At 32.0% G+C, this 27,893-nt stretch overlaps 2 protein-coding genes across 4 annotated transcripts in view; one reads left to right on the forward strand and one right to left on the reverse strand.

Moving 5' to 3' along the window:
• Positions 1-27,893, forward strand: part of LOC114339168 (dynein axonemal heavy chain 1-like) — a 1,269,803-nt gene that overhangs the window by 905,736 nt on the left and 336,174 nt on the right. The gene's annotated exons all lie outside the window — the stretch shown is intronic.
• LOC114336481 (uncharacterized) lies at positions 762-26,784 on the reverse strand. Its single transcript, XM_028286855.2, has 6 exons — positions 26,636-26,784; positions 24,990-25,124; positions 17,250-17,285; positions 17,033-17,144; positions 2,022-2,086; positions 762-873 (listed from the first exon to the last, which is right to left on the reverse strand). The coding sequence occupies exons 1-6, from the start codon at positions 26,705-26,707 to the stop codon at positions 856-858; spliced, it is 438 nt and encodes a 145-aa protein (XP_028142656.1). The 5' UTR covers positions 26,708-26,784; the 3' UTR covers positions 762-855.

A 27,893-nucleotide genomic window follows, 5' to 3' on the forward strand; every position in this document is an offset into this window, starting at 1 on the left:
TAAGTCGATGTTAGTAGAGTAAATTAAGTACATGCTCAAAGGGCAACATGTTTCCCTGCTCGAAAATACTAGGTGCTTACCAGTTCAATGGGCACAGACCAACTTTTGCAGGCTCAAACCACAGTTGGTTTGTGCCCATTGAACTATCAAAAACCTAGTATTTTCGAGCAGGGAAACATGTTGCCCTTTGAGCATGTACTTAATTCACACTACTAACATCGACTTGTAGTCACCATATTTTCTTAAAATATACTATGTAAACCATATATTATGAGGTTACCACTTTAAATAGTGTGCTAGTTCCAATTACTCAGCAGAATGCACTGAAGACGTTCTGAATTAGAACGAAAACATTTTGCAATCCATTTGGATGACATTTTATGAAGTTTTTTAATAATCGATTTTATACCAATATACAACTTGAAGTTTTTACTTCTGTATGAGTTTTTTAAAAACAGAATACTTCGGCCATATAATTAGAGGACCTAGATACCATCTACTTCGCCTTATAATACAAGGAAAATTGATTGGTCGAAAGAAACTTTCATGGTTGCATAATGTTAGACAATGGTCTAGTTCCACGGTAGAAGAATTATTTCGGGCAGCAGCAAATAGAGACAGTTTTCAGGAACTTTTAAACATGGTGACGGCCAACGTCTGAATGCACGGCATTCGGCACTTAAAGAAGAAGAAGAATCTATGAGAGTCATAATAATCCTAGAAATATTAAGTTTTTTAAGGTAAAAATAAAACAAAAGATACAGATTTTTAAACGTATAATTAAAAAATATTATTCTTTATTTTTTTATAATGTTTCGAGCAACACGTGTTAGTTCTATTTTTTCATTTGTGGCCTTAGATGAAGGTAAAGTCCTGAAACAGAAAAAAATCCATTTTATTATATTATGGATAAATCATTTTATCTAACGCTTAATGAATATGTTGATAGTTTGGCTAAAAAAGCTGTTAAGTATGGTACTTCAAATAATCGTAGTTTTGCATATCTGATTTAGTGAACACTGTTATATTAGTGAATTATTTAGTGAACACAATTTAGTGAACACTATTAAGCATCGAGTCAAAAATCAGTGAAGTCGATCATGGCGAGATCTTTGTAAACAATCCAAATCTCATTATTCACTGATTCAACCTTTTGTTCCAAAAAATATATTATATTGGTTTAAAAATTATGTAGTACCTCGAAGATATATAACAACATTAATCAGAATGAAGTTTGGACCATAGGCGTAACCAGGGGGGTTTTTGGGGGTTATAACCTCCCCATTGGGATGCACTTTGAGCTCTATACGCTTAACACCATAGCCCTCAGAGACCTTCCAGTAGTTGTAACCCCCCCCTTTCAGGTAGTTGTAACCCCCCCCTTAGGATCATCCTGGTTACGCCTATGGTTTGGACATGCATGTTTCCCTCTACATCTAGCAAGAATTATAGTTTTTGATTCAAATGTTTGTACTGAATGTCAGAAGGTGGGTGATTTGAATCACACTTTCTTTGAGTGCACAAAATACATTCCATACACATCCACATTCCATACATTCCTATAATTTAATCGAAGATTTAATAAAAGGTAATTTTTTTCCTCCTTTCAATATATCCTATCTATTGCCTCTGAACAGCAAAAATGCATATGATAGTTTAATGAAATTTATCTGTGAAACTAAAATTAACCTCTAAACTAAATAGTAGTTTAAGATAATTTGATAATTTACAATTACAGACTAATACATTTGATGTAAGTATCAGTGATTTTGAAGGGGATTAAAGACGCCATAAATGCTCTACTTAGGACGAGCTATAAGTTATTTGAGATTTGAACCTTCCATAGGAAACTTCCTTGCATAAGTTGCTTGCCTCCAGACTAAATGCAAAGAATCTTCAAAAAGATCTTTGGTCGTTGTCTTTTTTTTTTTCAGCAAGATTATAGGCTTTTTTTGTAACAATATTTATTATGGATTACGTCACAAACTATTTTATTTATAAAAATGTTATTAAAAACTTACGTTAGGATTTCTGTTGTAATTGCATTGGATCAATCCGAAGACCTTATCGGCAAAGGGTATGTTTTCTGAAAATTAATAATTATCGTTAGTAAATGTTGTTAACGCATTACTGTGTGATAAAAAATCTTTATCATATTTATTTTGTTTTTGACAATGGCCCGAATTACTATTTTTAAAATATAAGTCCAGATAAGATTTTACGTTTCATTGATACTAAAAACGTATTTGATATAGTGAATAAGGTTCAAGAAGTCGCCCACGAGAAAAGTGGTCCAAATTTTTTTTAACAATTTCTTTTTAATCAAATTGCAAAAATTATTATTTTTGGTCTGGACAATTTTTTTTAGGTTTTTTGGATCATTCTAGACAAAAAAGGTCTCTTTTCCAAATTTTTCAAAAAATTTGGAAAACGCAAAGATGGCCATTTTTAAGACTTTAAGACACTCGCTTAAAAATTATTATTATGAAAGTCACACAGTCACTAAATCAAAGTCACTACTATAGTTAGAGCCCCCCCTATATGATCCTAAAGAAATTTCTGTCATTAATTTATTACTAAGCTGTTATTTTTAATTATTAACAAAAAACTGTAAGGGCGTGTTGACGCGGCTGTAAATGTGAGTGCGAGTAAGATGCTCCATTGGACTGCCGGAATGGCATCTCTTTCGCACTCACTATAGACGGCCGCCTAATACGTGCTGGCGCTCATTATTATTACTTAAAAATAACGGCTTAGTAATAAAATTATGACAAAATTTTTTTAGGATCTTGTAGGGGGGGCTTTAAAATTTGATTTAGTCACTTTCTGACTTTCATAAAAATAACTTTTAACCAATATCTATATTAAGCCTTGAGAATCGCCATTTTTTGTTTTTTTTTTTCAATTTTAAATTGTTTATAACTCGAAAACGATCAACTTTAGAGAAAAATTACAAGAGACCTTTTTTGTCGAGAATGGTCCAAAAAACCTAATAAAAAAGGTTTTGTACGGGCCAAAAGTATTGATTTTTGCAATTTGATTAAAAAAAATTGGACCACTTTTCACGTGGGCGACTTCTTGGACCTTATTCTGGAATGTCTCATATGCAAAAAAATCTCATGACAATATTTTTTCTAACGAACCTGCCATTTGCGCCTTTAGTCGAGGAAATGAAGCATCTTGGCTCGCAATTTTTTCGTCCAGCATGGATTTACTTGAAATTTTCACAGAAGGTAGGGAATAGTCCAAGGATCATTTTCTATATCATGGCGCTGTACGCTAAAACCTTGGGGGTGGTTGCCACTCCATCTCGGGGGCGGGAATTTTTTATTACATTTTAACCATATAAATCGATGTAAAAGTTAATTCTAAGAAAAAAATGTTTTTTACATTTTCCTCGTAAAACTAATATTTTTTGAGTTATTCGCGCTTGAAAGTAACAGTTTTTCGATGAAAAAATCGACATTGTTAGAGGGTTTTTTGAGAATACTTCGAAAAATATGCATTTAACAAAAAAAAACTGTAAATATCAAAATTGTATCTTTTAGTAACACAAACCAAATTCTTTTTATGTAATATCTTTAAGACCAATACAAACCGAGATATGGCATGTTAAAAGTTTACTTTTTTCGTCAAATGCATAATTTGAAATATTCAAAGTAAAATAACGGAAAAAATTTGTATTTTTCGAGGAAAACTTAAATAATATTTTTTCAAGTCTACAGTTAGGTCTTTCAAAAAAAATAATAAAAAATTTCTAACCTGAAAATTAAGCGACTTATGATCAGAAAAATTTCGGTACCTGCTTTTCTCTATGAAAAAATCAGTGAAAACAACCCCCTATTTACCCTCTTAATTAAAAATTGGTCTCCACCTTTCTTTAGTTCCTTTCATAATTGCATTATCAATACACCCAAGAAATTTGGCCTATTTAAAAGGCCTAATTTTAGAAAAATTGGAGTTTAGAGGAAAATAAATTTTTTGGAATTTCCCATTTTTCACCTTTTACTTCAAAATATCTCCGAAAATACTGAAGATACAAAAAAAATGATAGACTACTAAATTGTAGGGTTTTTAATTACTAAAATTCCCTTGTACATAGATTTTCATTACAGCGAACAGTTAGCGAGATATAGCTGTTTAAAACTTCTATTTACGAGCAAACACCCCCTTATTCGAGCCCTTTAAACCCACCCTAATTAAAAACTAAGGGATCTTAGGAATTTAGTTTACACAGTCTTATAACTTTTCAAAAATCCTACAAAGTCATTTTTGAAAAAACTTTTTACTGCCAAAAATGAAGGAGCTATGCTTATAAAACGAATTTTTTTTTCGAAAAATTCAGATAGTCCGCTTATGGATAATTTTCAATGTATGTATAATACCATAGAACCTGGTATATACTGGAAGATGACTAAAAAACTATTTGTATTTGTATTTGTACATATTTGTAAATTCGTATTTTTGTGTAAATAAATGTTTTTGTAATTCTTTGAGTCTACTTTTTTTTCTGTATAGATCTGTTATATCTACTATATATCTACTAATATCTATAATATCTACTTAAAAACTGTAATGTTATTAAGGGTGGTTTTTAAGGGCTGAAATATTATGATATATCCTAAAGTATAAAACAATCATTATTTAACCAATCAAAACCAAATTTTACCCATTAAAGATTACAATGTTTTTATATAATTTTTGACAATAAGTGGTAATTTACACCCCTAAAATAATCAACGCCCTTAAGCATGATATAGAATATGAAGTAAAGGGTAAGATGATCCTAATCCCAAATTTTTATGTAAATCGATGCAAGCCGAAATTATTATTTTAGGATAAGTAAATTTTTTATATATAACTCCAACAAGGGTGGTTTTAAGGGTTGAAATATTATGATAGTATATCTTAAAGCATAAAACAGTCATTATGTAACTAATAAGAACCAAATGTTGACAATATTAAAGTTTAAAATGTTATTTTATAATTTTTTATAATTAGGGGTAGTTTTCACCCTTAAAAAACAGAACGCGTACAACGGCTCAATATATAAAATGAACTAGAGGGTGAAATGAGCCTAATCCCAAATTTTTGTACAAATCGATGCTGGACGAAAAAATTGCGAGGTTTTGCCATTTTTTCAGCTTCATTTCCTCGACTACTTGTCTAAATTCGATTTATTTTATTTATTTTATGTCGTATTTAATTATTTGTATTTTATAGTTATTTGTAATTTTATTTAATTATTGTAATTTTATTCAATTTTATCGACTATTATTTTTTTCAATTTCATTTAATTTCTATTAATTTTAGTTCATTTTATTTCACTGAATTTAATTTTCTATCTATGTGTCTATCTATAAGCGAGGTTCCTACAGCCTCTGCCGCTTCTCACATTACGACCACCATCGTTTTCTGTCCACTGATTCGTCTTCTTTGATGGCTCTATCTCTCATGATGTGCCGTACATTTTCTTCCCATGCAACTGAAGACCTTCCTCTTCTTCTTCTTTGTTGCGGTATGTAATTTAAAGCTTTCTTTGGTCATCTATCTTTATTCATTCGTTTAACGTGACAATACCACACTAGTTGCCTCGTTTCAATTATATCTACATGGAATATACAGTATTTGCCCGCCTTCTAATATCTTCATTCCTGATGTGATCTTTTCAGGATATACCACACACTCTCCTTAGATAATCCATTTCTACTACTTCTATTCTTTTTCGATCTTTCTTCGTAAACTTCTTTTCGTGATCAAAATTTAATTTTACAATATTTTATAATCGAAGCTCTCCGCCTAGAAACGGCAGACCCATCTGGAATATCACTAATTTCGATCGATTATTTTACAGGAACAGTTGCCGGTTTTTCAAGTTTTGCCGTCGAGTTTTTTAGTTTTATCGAATTTTGAATTTTTTATATCACTCAGAAGTCAAAACAACAAATTTTTTTGCAAAAAAGGGTGAAAAGCAACATATTTATTATATTTAAACAAAAATTATGCACAAAAGAAAAAATATCTCGACAGCTTTACCTCAAGGAATTTCTAAATAAAATATATACGAAATTCCAGGTGAGTCGGTCAAGTAGTTTTTGAGTAACAACGTCTATAACCTTTGAAAAGGGCAGTTTTAAGGGAAAATCGTTTAAAGTATTATCAACTATTATTTTCAATTTCATTTTTGTCTGTCAGATCGTAAAATGATGGAATATCTTTTTAAATCGCGGCGTAATTTACAAAAGAAAATGAGAACAGCTGTTGACCGTTGTTAACTACATTCAAGCGTGCTAGCCTAGCGCGAACCTGCTGAAAAGCGAGTCGAAGGTAGGGCTATTCAACACTATCTCCCTACCCCTCTACCTTCGACTCGCTTTGCAGCAAATTCGCGCCAGCGCGCTTGAGCGTAGTGAGAAACGATCAACAGCTGTTCTCGTTTTAGTTTATAAATTTATTAAAAATGTATTTTTGGCAAATTACGGTGATAAAGTAGAAGATATATTTAAGACATTCTTGCAAGAAGATGATATCGATTTGAAAAGCTGCAGGGGACAGTCCTACGACAATGCGTCAGTTATGAGTGGAAAGTACAATGGTGTTCAGCTAAAATTTAGATAACACAATATCTTGGCGTTGTAGATTCCATGTGTCGCCCACTCTCTAAATTTAGTTGCTAAAGCTGCAGCTAAGTGTTGTCCTGCTGCCATAGAATTCTTTGATTTCTTGGAAGGACTGTATGAACCCTATGTATTTTTCACTTCCTCTACATGTAGATATAATTTGTTAATCGAATGTTTAAAAACGTCTTTAAGCGAGTGCAACGCCGTTGCCATGACCATGGCAGACATATTATTATTCCTAAAAAAGTGTAAATACTACTAGATGGTCATCTAAAAGTGATGCCGCAAAAGAACTAGTTAAAGGTTATAATCAGACTAAAGGAGTATTATCCAAAATTTCAAAAGACGATGGGCAACAAAGGCTATAGCGGGATAAGATGGTCAAAAATGCCCCCGCGCCGATCAGCCCCGCTACTTATTTTGTCGATAAAGGATATAAAATTATGCCCTCATGCAAGTTTTTAGCTTCCCAAAGGTCCTAGATCATCTTAAATCGAGAAAAGAAGAATTTTTAGGTTTTATTTTTTTGTGAGCGCAATTTTAACTTAAAAAATCTGAAAAAATTCGAGATGATGTATATTTTGAATACAAAACAGCCTGATTTTTTTCAGATTTTTGTAATAAAAAATGAGCCCAGGAAAAATTTTCGAAATTTTCAAAAAATTTTTAGGTTATGTAAATATAATTTGGCCAACTTTTAAATAGTATTTTTTTGTGTATCTTTTGTCGTTCTTTTGAATGGCAGAGGCAGAATTTTTAATATCTGAGCGAAAAGAACGAAAAAATTGAAAAAATCGTTTTTTGCTGTCTCGAGATGCATCTCGGGACAGCCAATTTTAGGATTTAGGATCCTGACTACAACAACTTAAAACAACACTAAAAGTGTGAATTTTGTCATGAAATTTGGTATGTGGGCTTATAATAATATTTAGAACAGCTTTTCCAAATTTTTTTTTTTTTTTTTCGATATCTCTAACGCGAAGCAAATCGAATCGCATATCGAAAATTCACTCTGTTTGTGGATTCGCAGTAGACCGCGTTTAAAATTTAAATTTCAGTTGACTATTTTAAAAATTGTTAACCATCAACCTGTATGACTGTGTCAAATTTCAAATCTGAATATATTTTGATAGCCGAAATATTAAGGGTGTCTTTATTTTAAATACGATACACTGTATATTATCAATTTGATAATTTATTGCAACTGATATAGTCGTATTTTTTATACCTAGATTCAAAATATACATTAAAAATACTGACTAATTCACTAATTTTATCATAAAAATTCAAATTGGTTGCATTGAAGTATTGAACCAATTAATGTGTAATAATATAATATACAGAGTGAGGTTTATGTACGGAAACCCTCAAATATATCGGAAACGGTTAGCACAATTTTTATAAATTTTGGTGGATGGGGGCTTTCTAATGCGGCCGATATTATAGTGATAATTACATTGTTGTCAGATCTTCCGTTTTTCTAAAAATCTATTTTTTTTACTTCAATTGGAATACCCTTTCTACTTTTTGCTTTTTTAAGTCCTTAAGAAATATTAATTATTTTTCATGTTATATTCCCTATATCTAAAAATCATAATTTCGGAGGTATTGCTACATTTATTAAAAAAAAATTTAAACAAATTATAAAAATCAATTTTTTCGGCCCGGGTAGACATTATTTTACGTTCTTTGGACTATTGGGAACAAGAAAAGTTCTGTTGTAATGTTTCTCTAAAGTTAAACGAGTTCGAGTTATAAACAATTTAAAACTGAAAACTGTCTACACAAATTCAAATTCAAGACTTATTTTATAAGTTACCAATAAGTAATTTAAGCTTGTTTCATTCTAAAATATTGTTTTTTAGTTGTTAATGTACCCCGATCGCCCGTCCTCTCATATGCGCTTCACTAACAATTAATAAATGGCAATGTTTTAGAAGAAAACGGGACAAAAAATTTTATAGCGAACCCCTAGAAGAAGGGCGCTAATTTGGCTACTCAGCAGTTTCAAAAATAATATTTTTTATTTGTGTTTTTGAACCTTGAAAATCGTCATTATTCGATTTTTTTCAATTAAATTATTTGGATCTCTAAAACCTTTAGAGAAAAATTACAAAAGACATTTTTTCTTCCCAATGATCCAAAGAATGTAACTACACGGGCCGAAAAAATTGATATTTATAATTTGTTTAATTTTTTTTTTAAATACATGTAGCAATAACTCCGAAACTGTGGCATTTAGGTATAGAGAATATAACATGAAAAATAATCAGTATTTCCTAAGGACTTCAAAACGCAAAAAAAATAAGAAAATTCATTAGATTTCCGGAAAAACGGAAGATCTGACAACAATGTAATTATCACTATAATATCGGCTGCATTAGAAAACCCCTACCCACCAAAACCTATAAAAATTATGCAAGATGTTTCCGAGATAATTGAGGGTTTCTATACATAAAACTCACTCTGTATATTATAATTATTATAATAATATTATATTCATACGCATTAATTGGTTCAATTTTCAATGCAATCAATTTGACTTTTTATTATAAAATTAGTGAATTAGTCAGTATTTGGAATGTATATTTTTTGAATCTAAGTATAAAAAATACGTCTATATTAGTTGCAATAAATTATCAAATTGATAATATACAGTGTGTCGCATTTAAGATGAAGACACCCCTATATTTCGGCAATCAAAATATATACAGATTTGAAATTTGGCACAGTCATACAAGTTAATGGTTCACAATTTTTAAAATGGTCAACTGAAATTTAAATTTTAAACGCGGTCTACTGCGAATCCACGAACAGGGTGAATTTTCGATATGCGATTCGATTTGCTTCGCGTTAGAGATATCGAAAAAAGTTATTTGGAAAAGCTGTTCCAAATATTATCATAAACCCACATACCAAATTTTATGACAAAATTCACACTTTTAGTGTTGTTTTAAGTTGTTGCAGTCAGGATCTTAAATCCTAAAATTGGCTGTCCCGAGATGCATCTCGAGACAGCAAAAAACGGTTTTTTCAATTTTTTCGGTCTTTCCGCTCAGATATTAAAAATTCTGCCTCTGCCATTCAAAAGAACGACAAAAGATACACAAAAAAATACTATTTAAAAGTTGGCCAAATTATATTTACATAACCTAAAAATTTTTTAAAAATTTCGAAAATTTTTCCTGGGCTCATTTTTTATTACAAAAATCTGAAAAAAATCAGGCTATTTTGTATTCAAAATATACATCATCTCGAATTTTTTCAGATTTTTTAAGTTAAAATTGCGCTCACAAAAAAATAAAACCTAAACATTCTTCTTTTCTCGATTTAAGAGGTTCTAGGACCTTTGGGAAGCTGAAAATTTGCATGAGGGCATAATAAATAATAATATTAAATAATAAATATAAAATAGCCAAACAAAGAGCAAAGAAAGCAAAAGATTTTAATCAGATTAGATATATCCGAGATGATAATAATAAAATACTAGTTCACGAAAGGGATGTCAGAAAGAGATGGAGAAAGTACTTTGACAGCTTATTAAATGAAGAATTTGACAGACAGCCTGTAGAGTCATCGGAGACAGTAGCAGCAATCGTCACCAAAATAAAAAACGAGGAAGTGGCTCAAGCACTTCAAAAAATAAAGAAAGGAAAAGCGGTAGGACCAGATGATATTCCTGGGGAAGTATGGAGAGCATTGGGAGAGACAGGAACAAGGTGGCTAGCAGGCCTATTTAATAGTATTATGGAAGTTGGACAAATGCCAGACGAATGGAGAAGCAGTATACTGGTACCTGTTTACAAAAACAAGGGAGATATATAACAATGTACAAACTACAGGGCTATAAAACTACTTATCCACACCATGAAAATATGGGAAAGCGTAATTAAGGCGCTCAGAGCAACAGTGGCCTAACTCCAAAAACGAAGTTTTGAGATAAATGAAATCTTTGCATTCGTATTTTCATTGCGCTTATGGGATGGCGCTATAAATTGTGTAGCGCCATTTAGCCAAATATAGAGGTAGGTTGTGTAGACCCTTGTTATTCCGAAGATTTATTGTTTCTGCTTTTATTGATACATTAATCTAAAAATGCTTAATTTGTGGGTTAGGGCACTGTTGCTCTGAGGGCCTCAATTGATAGACCGATACGTGAAGAGACCGAAATATCCGAGAATCAATTTGGCTTTATGCAGGGCAGATCAACAACATATGCAATTTTCATTATAAGGCAGTTGATGGAAAAATACAAGAGTAAAGAAACAAACGCTCATATGATATTCATTGATCTTGAGAAAGCATATGATAGAGTTCCTCGAGAGATTCTGTGGTGGGCACTCAATAAAACAGGAGTCCCTGGTGAATATGTAAAGATTGTGAGTGATATCTATGAGGGAGTAACGACTAGTGTTAGGACAGGTGTGGGAGAGACTGATAAATTTCATGTGAAAATAGGATTGCACCAAGGCTCTGTGCTTAGTCCGTATTTATTCTCATTATTTTTGGACTAGATAACAGCGAAATTACAGGGTAACATTCCATGGTGCTTAATGTATGCTGATGATGTCGTGTTAGAAGGAAATAGTGAAAGAGACTTAGAACAAAAACTGGAACAGTGGAGGCAAGCTCTGGAGGAAAAAGGCTTAAAACTTAGTAGGACAAAAACAGAGTATTTGGAATGTTCATTTAAAGATGGAGTTACTACAAATAAAATGGTATCTTTGGATGGTGAACTGATTGTAAGAAGCAATAGTTTTAAGTACCTGGGATCGGTATTACAGAGTAATGGAGAAATAAATGGAGAGGCGTGCAGTAGAATTGGGGCTGCAGGGCCGGCGATAACGGGCCTGCAAGGGATGCGCTGCAGGCGGGCGCCCCTGTTTTGGGGGCGCCAAAATGAGCTTTTTTCTGCTGGTGCAAAATACTAATTTAAAAGAAACCAAAGGGCGCCTATGCTAGTTTGGCAGGCGGGCGCCTTATACCCTAGCGCCGGTACTGTGGGGCTGGATGAATGAAGTGGAAAGAAGCGAGTGGTGTGTTGTGTGACAGAAAAATTCCAATGAAGCTGAAGGGAAAATTCTATAAAACAGCCATAAGACCGGCTATAATGTACGGAACTGAATGTTGGGCAGTGAAAAAGAAAGAGGAACAACGAATTCATGTGGCGGAAATGAGAATTTTTAGATGGATGAGTGGAGTGACAAAGAAGGATAAAATTAGAAATGAGTATATCAGGGGAAGTATAGGTGTGGCACCAATTGATGCCAAACTGAGAGAGCATAGGTAAGATGGTTTGGTCATGTTCAACGTCGAGACGTTAATCACCCAATACGAAGAATAGCTGAAGTGCAGATTCCTGGAAGGAGTAGGAGAAGAAGACCATAGAAGACCTGGGGGGAGACGATAAGGCAGGACATGTTGGTAAAGGGGATTAACATTGATATGACCCAAGATAGAATTGTGTGGAGAAATGCAATTAGGGAAGCCGACCCCGCATAGGGATAAGGCAAAGAGAATGATGATGATTCTTTGAAGTAACATTGTCGAGATATTTTTTGTTTTATGTTTATTTTTTGTTTAACAATAATAAATGTTTTTTTTTTGCAAGAAAAAATTGTTGTTTTGATTTCTTTGTTGATTGAGTAATATCAAAAAGTCAAAATTCGATAAAACAAAAAAACTCGTTAGCGTTACCTCGAAAAAGTCATAAAATAATAAAATCTCTTTGAATTTTTTTTTACTTTGATCCAACGATGAGTTTTTTGAGGTGTCATTAAAAATTTGCCACTGTTGGCTTATTTTTCAATATTTTTCCTTGATTTTTTTCTTGAATAATCTATTAATTGTACTGAATATGCCTATTTAATTTAAAAATAAAATATTTCTACCATAAATTCAAAAAAAAATGTGCTTAAAATATTGATTTCCACCCCTACGGCCCCCCCTTAAGGATAGCTCTGACACGATTTTGATAGGCAACCCATGATAGAAATATTTGTCTATATATGATATTTAATAAAAAAAATGTTTCATCCGGAAAGCAGATGCGTACAGGTAATGGAATTGAATGTTCATTTGATAATTAAGAATAACAAACTACCATCCGAAAATTTCAGTCGTAATCCATTTACTCACGGTTGTTGCTTCAGATTTTAAAGAACCGCTTGAATTGACATGAAATTTGTCATACACATAGCTAACATGTCAAAGAAAAAAGTGATTATGTGTCGATGTGTGCTTTTTTCCTGGGAGTATTTCAACTCTTCTCGGGGGTGAAAAAATGTACATTCAAAATAAGTCCGGAAATAGATAAACTGACTAATAAATTAATAATTGTCTTTTGTCTTGTCCGTAATTGACGAATGTGTAGCGAACAACGTGGCTTTGTAGGCAAATCTGTGATACAAAGAGGTATCTTTTGCCGTTTCATCGTCTTTTATCAAGACTTTGAATTCACATTTTCACGTCCCCTACCGGAGAAGATTTCTTTTGTATACCAGAAAAATCTTTTCTTTTATTTCATATAGATGTCGTACCTACTGTACTAAAGTTTGGTTAGTTTATTAAACCAGGAAGGCCTAATGCATTTTGTAACGCTTTGAACATCCACCTAGATGTCCCTGACGAGAACTTCAAATGAGCTCGAAACACGTCGTGTAGGATATCGGTGGTGTTCAGAGTGAAATAAAATGCAATCGCCGATTCCTTCATTAATATAATTATTTATATAGGGTACCCAAAAAAGGGTATTTTAGGGTATTTTAATTAAATTTATTGACATAAAAAGAAGAATGTGTGTAATTTATTTAATTCAAAATACATTTTACTGCTATCAGAAAACAGAAAAAAAATTTATTTGGCAAATAAGTATTGTTTTTTGCTTAAATTCAATATTAAAGCAGCCACCCACGAGCCTCGTGACTAGTGTTGCCCAAATGCAAGACCAAGACGAGACTTAGAGAGTCTTGGTCTTGGTCTTGCGACAATACACCTAGTCTTGGTCTTGGTATTGGTATTGTGCTCCAGGTCTTGGTCTTGGTCTTGTTCTTGCAGTAAGAGTCTTGCAAGTCTCGCAGTTGCCCATTAGCCTATTACATATCTTAGAACAACGTAACAGAGTATGTCAATTTTAAGCTTTAATATCACAGCCATAGTAAAGACCAACCAAATTAATAAATACCTAAAAAACTGACAACGGTTAGGGTTTGAACCTACGATATAAGCGATCCGTGTCTATGTTCCAACTAACCAAAGTTTATTAGGAACTTACGTATTTTTTCGAGTATTTGCCATTGACAATGTGCGATTTGAAAAATATTCAATTCGCTGGCAGATGTGCACAAGCACAATATGAAGGGTCAGAGGGAAAAAGGATGAATGTAAATTTTTGGTCATTTCGAGATTTTTGTGCAATCTGTTAGCTTAGAAAGAGTACTATCAACCTGTGAATGGACAAGGGGAAATAAATATGATAATCGTCTTAAAATCACGTCACAAGATTGGACGCAAGGGGTAAAAACAATGAATATGTAACTTTGTTTCTCATTTTACCGAAAATGCTTGCAGATAGACATTCATTGTTCTTTTCCCTGGCCCTTCATATGTTAATGCCAGTCCTCATTTTGGTACCGAATACCAAACCGAGAATTATACACTTCTCCACGAAATTAAGTCACTTCCTTAAAAATGGGTTTTTGATGTCTCGAATTTCCTAAACATGTTTTCTGATTTAAATGATTTTTTAATATTATATAGCCTTATTTGTTAACAATATCGCTGTAATAATATTGTTGTTAGAAGTTAAATTGTCGTTGTATAGGTACTTGATACCTTATCGGTACTAATGAGTATACCAATCAAACTGTGTTTTTTTCTCCAAGTTGGCATAATCCTGTGGAATATTGTAGCATTTATAAAATACTGAAATTAAAACCCAACTACAGTCTGATATTTTTTTAACATTTTGTTTTTTCATTCGCTTATGTTGGATAACAGTAGAGTTAGGTATTTTAACAACTAGCCATATTTTTCATCAATACATGGTGTTTTTAAATAAGTATGGCAAATTTTAAGGGGTAATTCTAAACAAACGGGTCATATTACCCGTATGCGCGCCAATGGTGAATATTAAATTTTTAATTGTATGTCAAAAATGCGTAATAACTACCTCTTAGAACCAACCAAATTTTATTTGCATATCTCAACCGGTTTTAGAGCAATAAATAAATCGTCAGTTTTTAAGAAAAATTTTAACATCCCCTATTTCGGAAACGAAGTTTTTGCTAACATACATTTATAAAACAAACTGTCAAAATTATTTTTCGTTCAGAATTACCCCTTAAAGTTTGCCATACTTATGTAAAAACACCCTGTATTGATGAAAAACATGGCTAGTTAAAAAAGTACCTAACTTTTTATTATCCAACATAAGCGAATGAATCAAAAACAAAATGTTAAGAAAATATGAGGCTATAGTTGGGTTTTAATTTCAATGTTTAATAAATGCTAGAATATTCCATAGGGTGATGCGACCTTTGAGAAAAAACATACAGTTTGATTGGTACACCCGGTATACAATCACAATTTACCTGTCTAGAAACAATATTATTACAGCGATATTTATACAGAATATTATTATCAAACATTAAAATCAAATAAATAGAAAATCAAATTATCAACCACTTAAATCGAACAAGTTTAGGAAATTCGAGACACCAAAAATGGCCAATTTTTAAGGAAGTGCGTTAATTTCTTGGAGTAGTGTATATCAACGAAAGAGTAACAAAAGAACAGTCGATTGATAAAACAAATGACCAATTTAATTTAACTACCTACAGAAATAACTGCTATAAATATCCTTTTGTTTTCCATGTATTTCACTGTAAATATTTCTTTGTTGAATGCCTCGTAGACAGTTTACCGTTACTAAATATTTGGGTATTTGGTTACATGGTATAGCCGGCACGGCATTATCTGTCTCGTTATCGTAATCATACTCAGCAGAAAAAATATACATAATAGTCTTATTATTCTATATATCCATATAATTTGTGGTGTTTAAATTCCTAGAAAACTAATTAACGAAAAAAATTAGGTAGGTATATTGTTTATTAGCATATGACATATTTTTAAAAAGTTTCGATACAATAATTTATGAATAGAGGGCGGCTATTCTCAAAACCTGGACAATTAATTTCAGAGCGAAGAATGTATGTTTGTTTATGGTATTGTTCGTAAGGCGCATAAGTCCAATTTTACAAATTTTTTTGCTTCTCATAGAGTACCTAAGAATATACCCGAACTAATATACTTCATAAAACGACCCTCAGTTCTAATTGCAAGACGCAAGAGTCTTGCAGGCTTAGTCTTATTCTTGCTCAAATCTTGCATGCTAAGTCTTGGTCTTGGTCTTGCTCAAAGTAGACGGTCTTGGTCTTGGTCTTGGTCTTGGTCTTGCGAAAACGCAAGAACAAGACCAAGACTGCAAGACCAAGACTGATTTTGGGCAACACTACTCGTGACAATTTGAACATTTAATTTAAGCGAAAAGCAAAGATTATTTTTCAAATAAACATATTTTCTGTTTTCTGAGAGCAGTAAAATGTGTTTTGAATTAAATAAATTACATACATTCTTCTTTTTATGTGAATAAATTTAATCCAAAAAAATTTTTTGGACACCCTGTGTAAATAATTATGTTAAAGTTTATATTACTGAATAGAAAATTGAATTACCTTTCAAATAAGCTATCACACGAACCCTATTCTCATTTAAAAAAAATATCGATGACGTCATCAAGCCCAGATGGGTGACGTCACTAGTATGATATACATGCCAAAAAGTAGTAATTTCAAAATAAAAATTGACCTGTTTCGGGATTTTTTTCCAAAATCGTCCATTCTCGAGGAAATGAATTTATTCCAACCTTTACGTGCTCACTGTATAGGAAGATGATTTTTATGTATGCTGGGTGTAACAGAGTTTTAAGCGAAAAAATGAAAGTTTTTTATCATTACAGTAATGGATAGAGGAACTCCTCAAAAAATGAGGTACCAATGTTTAAATCCCCTGGAGCATTTCAATTAAATTTTCAATGTTGTTCTGAAGCTATTTCCTTGTGGCATTTTTATATCATTTTATTGGCGATATCATTTTAAAGTCTTCTACTTTAAAATGTATAATATACGTCTGAATTACCAATATAAATGAGTCAGATTAAATAAATTATTAGAAGAATTTTTTTTACTTAGCAACAACATGTTTATTTTATTTTAATAGTATTTTGTATTTTGACAACGAAACCCGATTTGGGCTTCGAAACGTTAATAAATTCATTTTTTAGTAAAATTGTGGCTTATTTCCCATAAAAAATACGTAATTAAATTTTCCTATTCTAAGTCTATACTTACGCTTTCTAAATTTTTTAGCACACAACAAATAACCGATGTATTCGTCTTCCATAATTTTCTTGGGCATATAGATATCCAATAGTGCCTTGTTCATAACCATATCAGTATTAAGCTGAAATATAATGCAAGTCATAAGTCTTTAATGCAAGATTTTATTATGCTAAACAAGCTAAGATTATTACTTTATCTTAAAAAAAGGAAAATATTTAATACATACGATTTTAGATTCCAACCAGATACAAGCTGCGTAGTTCTGAAACAAAAAAAAATATAAAAAAGTTAGGATATAATATATTATTGTTAAAATTATATTGTTAACTATTCGGACGAGCGGCACATCCCCATAAAAACGCTTATTTATCGATATACTGACCACGGTGTGGTGAATGGCTAATTTTTGTCATAATTTATGTTTTTGATGGTGCTGAAAACGAAAATGAGGTTTGTTTTCACGTTTTTCTTAAAATTAAAAGTTGATCCATTTTTGTTTTTTATAAAAAATTTTGATCTAATACTCCCCAGAAAACGTCTTTGGACTCTACATTTTAATATAAACGTGAATAAAAAGCTAAATTTCAAATTTTGTCACTTAACTTTTGCGATTTGCTTGCGTCACTTACCACACGCGGGGTGACTATATAATAAATGAGGATAATATATTCCCTCACACTATTTTCAACAAAAAAATACAAAAGAATTAAACATAATCTTTTCTTTGTTCTTCTTTTTGTGTAGCCTCTATCTGTTTTTCAATATGTCTCCAGTAACTTGTCATTCCATCGTTTTCTTGGTCTTCCCACTGATCGCCGTCCTATTGGGAAAGTTTTCTTGCCTTCCTTACTACTATTTGTTGTCATGCGGCTTACGTCGTCGTTCCATCCTACTCTTCTGTTTTTTACCCAGTTATTAATGTTGTCCACCTTGCATCTCGGTCGTCGTATATCGCCTAGGCCAAACTAGTTTATCCTGATATAAATATACACACTTCAGGCCAAACTAGTTTATCCTGATATAATGACGCACACTTCAGGCCAAACTAGTGTATTCTGATATAATAAAGACTCATACTTCAGGATAAACTAGTACAGCCTAGTCTACACCAATTTAGCCGAGTCGAAAGTAATTTAGCGAACATGTAATTAGTGGAGTCAATGAAGGTTTTCACCTCCGATTTCGTTGAACCTCCATCGATTTTCATGAAAATTGGTAAGTATGTAGAGGATACCTCAAGAAACAAAGGTGACATGGTGCCAACTGGCGCTTTTATCCTGGGGGGGGGGAATGCCACCCCTTCTCGGGGGTGGAAATTATTTTATTAAAAATAATACCACTAATCGATAGAGGGACAATTATAAGTAAAATTTGTTATATAAAGTTATTTTAATAAATCAATAGTTTTTGAGTTATTAAAGATCAAAAGTTTTGATTTTTCCTGAAAAAAATCCATGTCTTAAAGCAGTTTTTCATAAATAACTCAAAAACCATAAGTTTCTTCAAAAAAGTTGTTATTACCAAAATCGAAGATAATATAAAAGTAAATAAGCTCCTTATTTGAAAAATCCTTTATTACATATACAAAGTGAGTTATACGCAATTGAATGTATATTTTTTTTCCGCGAGTACTCAAATCTTAGTATTCAAGCTTAAATAACAGGAACACGATGCACTTTGATAAATATAGATATTAAACATTTTAATAAAGTACTGAAAGGTAACTATCAAAAAGCTATATAAGAAGTCGATAGCATCAAAATTAAGCAAGTTATGATGGAAATAAGAGGACCCTTTCAGATTTTTTAGGGAAGAATGAAAAATGAAACATACGTCATTTCCACAAAAATTAAAACTTATAGTAACCCATTTAAAACTTATTTATTTTAGCATTTATTTTAGCATGAGTAATAACTTCAAAAATTTTGACCGGTTTAGAATGCATATTTTTGAAAAAAAAAATACGATTAAAAAAATTAGTATTTTTCAAATTTTCGTGAATTTCATATTCTTTTGATAATAACTCCAAAAATACTCGATATACTTAAAAAATGGTAAAGAACAAAATTTTAGTTTAAACTTTATTTAAGCTTTTTCTTTTTTTAGTATTTTTTTACGACAAAAAATAACCGAGATAGAAACATTTAAATCCTAAATTTTACTGCGTGAATCATGTAACCGGGGAACTTTCACCTTGTATTAAAAAAAATAAAGGATTTAGAAAATTATCTTTAATACAGTGTTATACAACTTTTACTTAGCTTTGTAATGGTTTTTGGATAAATCTCATACTTTAAAATTTAACGGAGTTATTTAAAAAAAAACAATAACATTTTCTTTGAAAAAATTTTATAGCGGAGATTTTGTATGTACACAGGTTGTGGGAAGTAAAATTAGTCGTTTGTTGTAGGAGATACGAAAAAAGTTTATTTAGGTGAGATTGGGGCATAGATAATATCAGAATTTAAATACATTTGTAAGTATACTAGGCCACCCATATTGACAGGGTGAAACAAAATTATCTTTTGTTTAATGGAACACCCTGTATATTTTTACATTTTTGGATTCTCCTCTATGTTTTATTTCTTAAAATATCAGGTTTTGTGATGTTATACGAAGTAGTTTAAAAGATAATTACATTTTATTTTCAAATTTCATAGCAATATTCACCCCCTGTATAATTGTAGTGATTTGACATCAGAAAATCAATTTATGTTCAGGTAATTTTTAATATAATCTATTATTGTTAAAAATTATTAATCTAGCAAAACGTTTAATTTTAGCTAATACAGGGTTGGTCGAATCTGAATGAGTGTTTTCTCAAAGTTTGAGAGTATGAGTTTTCTCAAACGGAGCAGCCTGTAATGCCTGTAATGAGCATTGTAATGAAATGCTATTGTATGGCACTTTATTATTTCCCACCCTGCCAGTGAGAACTGAATTTATTTTTGAGATCCCTAACTTTATGTCTTTAATTATTTTAAATATTGTAAACGATTAAAAAACAATCGAATTAAATTGAAATTAATAACCAGTGTATATCTTCCATATTTACTTCATATTTAACGTAGCCTGTACCATAACATTGCACAGATTATTATCCCTGTATAGCAACGATATACCATGAATGTAAATTCATACTTGAGAAATGTCCTATATCCAGTCTCACAAAAAAAAAGGGATTCCTCAAACATAATATATATGCAGACAAAATCAGCCAAAGTGATTTGCGATATCTAATTAAAGGCCCTACCAAGTTGGTTTTGTTGAATATAGCTTGGAAGCACGGCGCTACTTTAGTGATAAGCGTATTTTTCGTAGTAGCTATAGTATGTGGTTTTATATTATGTATTACCTATATTAAATTAGTTTTAGTATGTTTCATTTATCCAAAAAAATGTAAAACAAACAAAAATTCTGTTTTTCTTGTAGTTGTTTTTTCGTATAGATATTGTTTTATATTGTAGTAAATTGAATTTAGTTTTAGTATGTTCCGTTTGTTTGTAGAATTATATTTAATTAGATTGGCTTTAATTACTAAAATAAATAAATTTTCAATTATATTTTATGTATTTGTGGAAAAGGAAACCTAGCATTAGCGGCCACATTTCTATAACGGCCAATTATTTTCTATTTTTAGTGGCCGTTATTGTCAGGTTTTACTGTACCAATAATATTTTATTAAATTGTGAAATATTAGTTAAATAAAAAATTTATAAACTTGATAAAAGAAAGTTTGCTTAGAATTTACTCCTCTATCTAATTATGGGGTTATTTTTAATAAAATAGTGTTCACCAATGAGAAGGGGTAACATCCACCCCCCAGGATAAAAGCGCAAGTTGGTACCACACAATTTTTGTTTCTTGAGGTATCCTCTAACTACCTACCAATTTTCATGAAAATTGATGGAGGTTCAACGAAATCAGGGGTGAAAACCTTCAGTGACTGCCTTTTTGGAAATATAAAAGATTAATTTTTTTTCGTGATTGTCGATTTGCTAGTTATCTGATTTTTGGTTGCTATAGGGTTTAAAAAATTAATAAAAATTATAAATCATGCACATAAATGTAAAAAAATATTTATTTTACTTAATTAAACGAGATTGCTTGAGCCAGAATGCTGAAATCTGCATTTTTATCATTAAAAAAAAGGTGGTTTTCACCCCTAAAATGCAGAAAGCGCAACTTGGTGCTATATCACTTTTGTTTTTTGAAGTATCCTCTAACTAATCAACAATTTTCATGAAAATCGATGAAGGTTCAAAGAAATCGTGGGTGAAAACATTCAGTGACTACACTTTCAGAAATATAGAAGAATAAGGTTTTCGTGATTTTCGACTTATTAATTTTCGGATTTTTGGTTGCTATAAGGTTTGAAAAATTAAAAAAAATTTAATTCATGCACATAAATATAAAAAAAATATTTATTTTTCTTAATTAAACGAGATTACTTACGCCATAATGCGGAAATCTGCATTTTTTACAATTTAAAAAGTAGGGGTGTATTACACCCCTAAAATGCAAAAGAGCAAGTTGATGCTATATATCTTTTATTGCTTGAGGTGTCCTCTAACTACTTACCGATTTTCATGAAAATCGATGAACGTTCAACAATATAGGAAGTGAAAACTTACAGTGACTGCACTTTCAGAAATCTAAAAAATAATTTTTAAAAAAGGGGTGTATTTCACCCCTAAAATGCAAAAAGCGCAAGTTGGCACTATGTCACCTTTGTTCCTTGAGGTATCCTTTAACCACTCACCAATTTTTATGAAAATCGATGGAGGTTCAACGAAATCTGAGGTAATAACTCATATTCACCTTCATTGACTCCACTAAATGACTTTTGCATGCGGGGAACTCCCAAATCACGTCCCAACAGGGATGTCAAAAAAAATTATACATCGATATATTGTATTATATGATACATCGAATGAAGATATTGATACATGCTATAAATCAATATATTCTTGTATAATTGATGAGGTTTTCTCCAAAAATGAAAAGAAAAGGTACACTTACGAATAAAATCGAGTACTAATTAATATTGTTTTTACGAATTTTGAAAAAAATGTGAAAACGTTGAATTATCCACGTCCGATTGTCCGTCGGTTCGTCTGTCTGTCTGTCTGTCCGTGAACTCAACTCCTCCGTCATTATACCAGGTAGAATGACAAATGAGGTGTCAAATGAAAGCTTATAATCCAAGGATGGTACTAAAGGTGAGAAATTTAACCTAGGCTGTCTGACCGCGAATATAACTCAATATTATTGTTTGTTTGTTACGAATAATTATAATTTAAAAAAAATAATTATTTTTCCAAGAACTAAGTATTTTATTTAATTTATTATTTATATTAAGCCGTACTAGTTCGCTGAATTATTCTCTTCTTCTTGGCTTTTTCCCATTATAAGTTTGCCGTTTTCGTCTAGTCTTCCATCGCACTCTATTCTCCCAATCGCCACTCTGAGGTCTCTATCTATCATAGCATTTCCTATGTGAGTTTTCGATCTCACAGCAGGTCTTCCTCCCCGCGGGTCCCCGTCCAGTAATCTTTTCGGCCACCTGTGCTCCGGCATTCTTTGTACATGCCCGTACCATTTCAGGGCTATACTTTTACTACCAAAACTTTTTTGTAATTGAGCATTCTACTTCTATTCTGTTTCATATCTCCTCTGTTCTAATTATATCCTACCTGGCAGTGGCGTGCTGGCCATATAAATGAATCGGTGCAATCACCGAGAGGCCGCGGCCTCTTGAGGCCGGTCAAATAGGTTTTTTCACAAAAAATTTAAGATGTAACAAAAAAAATATTTTTTAATCTCGAAAACAATTATTTACATAAATTATTGCTATATAAATTATATTGTACATAAATTATTGCTACAGATAATATTTATTTTCATACATACAAGTAGTATATTTATGATTTTCCAATTTTCTTCAAACATCTAAATCTAAAATATGTACTCTGCAGAATAAAAAATGGAAAAACGTCTTGCAAATTTTTGACCGAATTATTGGAAGTATCGAAAAACGATTTGTCTTGGTCATGACGATTTGATCAAGACAAATCATTTTATGATAATATAAGCACTCTACATCTTAGAAATTTTGATAAAATGAAAAATGGTATATGTACCTTTAACGTCATTTAAATCATTTACTGAAAAATTAAAAAAACATTATCATATCATATTATCTGCGACTGTAATTAGAGAAGAACTTCTGGATTTTCTGATAAATTGATTGTATTAAAAAATAGGATTTTGCAAAATACTGAAATTATTTAGTGATGAATATGTTCAGTCTACAGAAAATATGAAGGATGATATTATTAATCTAAGTGATAATGAGCATGAAGTAACACATGAAAGTGTTGTTAATATCGTGAAAATTCACCTCCGTGTGGTACTAAAAATTGTAAAGATTGTATAGCTTGCTGTTACGCTGTTTTGCATAAGTAAAACGTATATTAGTGTGCTTATCCAAATTTAAATATAGTACAAATATTGTACATTTATTCACTCTTTTAGTGACACAAGTATCTTGCTAAAAAAGCTTGTAAACGTTGAAATACATAAAAAATTGGTTAAGAAGTACCTACTTTAACACAAGATCACTCGGAAACATTTATGCTAATAGTTATAGAAAAAAAGTATTAGCTTTGTATGAGCTTAAAAATGATGAAATAACGTACGAATTTGCTCAAAGATCTATTTTAATGCGGAAATTATTGATCGAGAGCTATGTAACTATTTTATAAAATAATTGCAAAATAATGTTTAGATTATTGCGTTTAAGTGTTATTTTAAATATTGTTAAATTAAAGTATTTGCACTATACTTGAATTTGTACTATCTTGTATTATTGATTTACTAAAATTCAACTAAAAAATTCTCAAAACAGAAGGTAAAATGAGGATGGGAGGCCGCTTTTCTATAAAATCACCGGGCCGCTTGAAACGTTCCAGCACGCCACTGCTACCTGGTAATTTGTAAATAACTTCTTATAAACTCCAATTCAACTTTTCGTATTTTATTTCGTATTATTGTTGTCACTGGCTATTCTTCCGCTCTTGTAGGGTAATATTCAGCACTATGGCCTAAAAAATCCTTTTTTGTTTTCTTTAGTTTCAATATCACTCTTGTGTTCACTATAGTTTCATAGTCTTTTGTTTTTCAATATCACTCCATTGAGTGCTTTCGTGGCTTGTTTTCCCCGTACTATTTTTATTTCTATAACTTTCATACAAGTGCCACCTCGGTTTATCATTTACCCTAAATACTTAAAAGTCTTACAACTCTTAATAGTGTCTTCTAAACTTACGTTTAAATCAGCAACCAATCTCTAATCAATTACTTTCGACTAGATTAAATTGGTTTAGACTAGGCTAAACTAGTTTATCCTGATATAAAAACATACACTTCAGGATAAACTAGGATAGCCTAGGCCAAGCTAGTTTTGCCTACGCGCGATAGCACAAACTAGTTCGGCCTAAGCCATACTAGTTTATCCTAACGCGCTTAGGACAAACTAGTTTGGCCTTGGCTAAACTAGTTGTGCTATACACTAGCATAAATCTATGAATCCTACGTTTAACAATTGGTTTCTTCTTCTTGTGGTGCTTTCTCCTTTAGTGGAGGTTAGCGACTACACTGGCCTACCTAGTGACTATCTGTCTCTGTCCAATGCGGCTGTAAACAAAGATGTTGAATCAAGGTCGGTCCAGTCTCTGATATTTCTAAGTCATGAAATCTTTCGTCTACCGGGACCCCGTTTTCGTTCAATCTTACCCTGGATGATCAGTTGCGCGAGGCGGTACTTTTCGTTTCTCATTATGTGTCCCAGGTAGCTAACTTTTCTGACTTTAGGTGATATTTAGCAATTCCCTACCTGTACCTATTCTCCTCAGAATATTGAAATAAATATAGTAAAACATAAATTATCAATTGGTTCACTTACCTTAATAGATTGGTTGTTTGTATCGAAGCGTCCTGCTCGTACTTGATTGATTTCTTCTTGGGTTACACCGGGGATGTAAATTTCACAGTTGTCATGCCACATTTGAAAGTCGGTTTTCAATGGTTCATCGAATTGCTATAAATAAATAGTATCAGCTAACTGTGACAACGAAAAATATTGTGTATATACAGAGTGCCCAATCCACCAGAAGGGGGTCAGACTCAGCTACAAAAAACTATAGGGCATCTCCCTACTCTGTGCCCTGTGTGAGTTATAAAGTGTTCACGTGGATCATAAACCGGAGATAAAGTCACTTTACATAACAAACCATAGGGAAAATATCAGACCGGATTCACACCAAGACGGTCTACTATTTACCAGCTATTCAACGTAAAACAAATATTAGCAAAAGCCTGTGAGCACGACATAGATATCTTTCAAATCTTTGTAGATTTTCGAAAAGCCTATGATAACAAAAATAGAGAAAATATAATTAATATTATGCGAGAGTTTGGAATACCAAGGAAATTAGTAAAGTTAGTTCCAGCTACCATGACTTACACAGAAGTGCAAGTATGAGTTCAAAATCAATCTCAACTCCTTAAATTTCGAGGTAAATCGCCTTGGTGTACCTAAATGGTGCACTAATTATACACTATAGGTATTACGTAATTAACGTGATACTTGCGATCGAAATCATGACAATACCACAACAATACGATGTATTCTCGGGTAACAAGTAACTATGATATGACTGTTTGTGTTTAAAATTTTAAATATCTTCGCTATGTCAAAATAAATAAGACTGCCGGGTTGCCAAATGTAAATTTTAGTAAAAGACATTTTATTTTTTTGGGGCAACAGACGACTTTAGAAAAAAAAATGTATAAGAAAGTTTTCTTTTAAATAGTGCTCTACCCACACCTTTAAGGAACGCACTATTTTCCGGGACACTCTGTATATTACGTAAATAATACCAAATTTGAGAAAATTAACCAAATTGTTTACCTTGCATATAAGTTAAATTGTAACACAAGGACTCGCGGTGAAATTCGATCCAGGATAAAGCAGACCAGAACTGCTTTTAGAAGGATGTCCAAGGTATTATGCACCAGAGACCTAAAATTGGCATTGAGGAGCCGCCTACTTCGCTGCTACGTGTTCTCGGTCTTACTTTATGATTTTGAGTCTTTGACTGCGAATAAAATCGATACAAAACGCCCTGAAGCTTTCGAAATGTGGTCCTATAGAAATATTTTGAAAGTTTCTTGGGGGAGAAGGTTCGAAACTCCACTGAATTATAAAAATCATCAAGAAGAGAAAGCTGGAGTATTTCTGACATGTAATGAGAGGTCCCAAATACATGTTGCCACAAAATATTATACAACGAAAAATAGCAGGCAAACTCAGTCCAGGACGAAGAAGAACGTCATCATTGAAGAACTTGCGAGATTCGTATGGTGTTGATACAAGCATTCTATTTAAGGTGGCAGTGAATAAATCTAGGATAGCTATGATGGTATGCAACGTTCTGGATAGACATGGTACATAAAGAAGATAGTAAAAATATGATCAGCATCATTCAAACAACACTTTAAACAAGAATATAATATAAAATACAACAAAAATATAAACGTACTACTTACCTTAAGGGGTAATGCGGCATAAGATAACTGTGCCAAACATATGACAGCTAAAGCAATTAGTGTCTTCTGCATTTTAAGAGTTAATACTTTGATAAACACCCGTAGTGAATATTGGTTAATGTTGGACTGCACAGTAGAATTATTTTAAACAATATCTAGTTTATTTTTTTTAATTAAGATTAAAATCTTATCACTAGTAATACCACTAGAGGTCAAATTATTTCCGGAAATTTTTTTGAGATCATGAATATTTTGAAAATTTCCCGAGTCGCAGACGAGGGAAATTTTCTAAAAATATCCATGATCAAAAAAAAAATTCCGGATATTAATTTGACTTCGCGTGGTATTCGGTAAGAAAATTCCACACCAAATTTGCATTTGAAAATCCAAAGCTGCATGAACAGATTAATAGCACGCCATAGCTTTGTCAGCAATTATTTAGGCTTTCAAATTCGTAATTTCTACTCATTGTAGTTGCATGGGAATACCATTTCAAGACAGAAAATAGCTATTTGTATAACAAGGGAGGAAAGTGTAACTTTTCCTCCCGAGAATGAAGTTTACTGCCCGACGCGTAGCGGAGGGCAGTAATCATTCAAGGGAGGAAAAGGCACTTTACTCCCATGTTATACATATGGGTTTTCCACCTTCCTCAAATAACAAGTCATTTTTTCATTTTTACTTAATTTATTTATGTAACTAACCAACAAAATTTATTAGAACTAAAACAACAAGTAGGTACAATATAACTGTCAACTGTCAAATATAAGTCAAATTATTAATGTAAACATTGTTAAATCAAAATAACAATTTACTGTTTTTTACCATTCTGCAAAATACAGGATGTTTTATAAATACACGTTAAAATGTATAGATACTTCGTAATAGAAAATAGATATTATACAGGGCGTCACTAAGTTATATTTCATGAATGAAATACCATGACGTCGCTTTTACTTTTCCTCCCTAGGGAGGAAAAATATTTTCCTCCCTAGGGAGGAAAAGTACAACTTTGCTCCCTACAATGAGGTCCGGAAAAGTATACTTTCGGTAGAGGTAGGTGGAAATAGTATATTCTTCAATTTTACATAAGTTTTGAGTAACTACAAGTGATAGAAAATGAATCAAAACTAAATTATGTAAACAAATAAAAACCAGTCTGTCAAAAATGTTCTGTTATTGTAAACGTCAAAAAATTTCCACTATAATTCGCTGTTGGGTACCCCACGAGCAAAAAATTTCCGATAAAATACCTCCG

Source organism: Diabrotica virgifera, chromosome 9 (genome assembly GCF_917563875.1).
Source record: "Diabrotica virgifera virgifera chromosome 9, PGI_DIABVI_V3a".
Lineage (NCBI taxonomy): Eukaryota > Metazoa > Arthropoda > Insecta > Coleoptera > Chrysomelidae > Diabrotica > Diabrotica virgifera.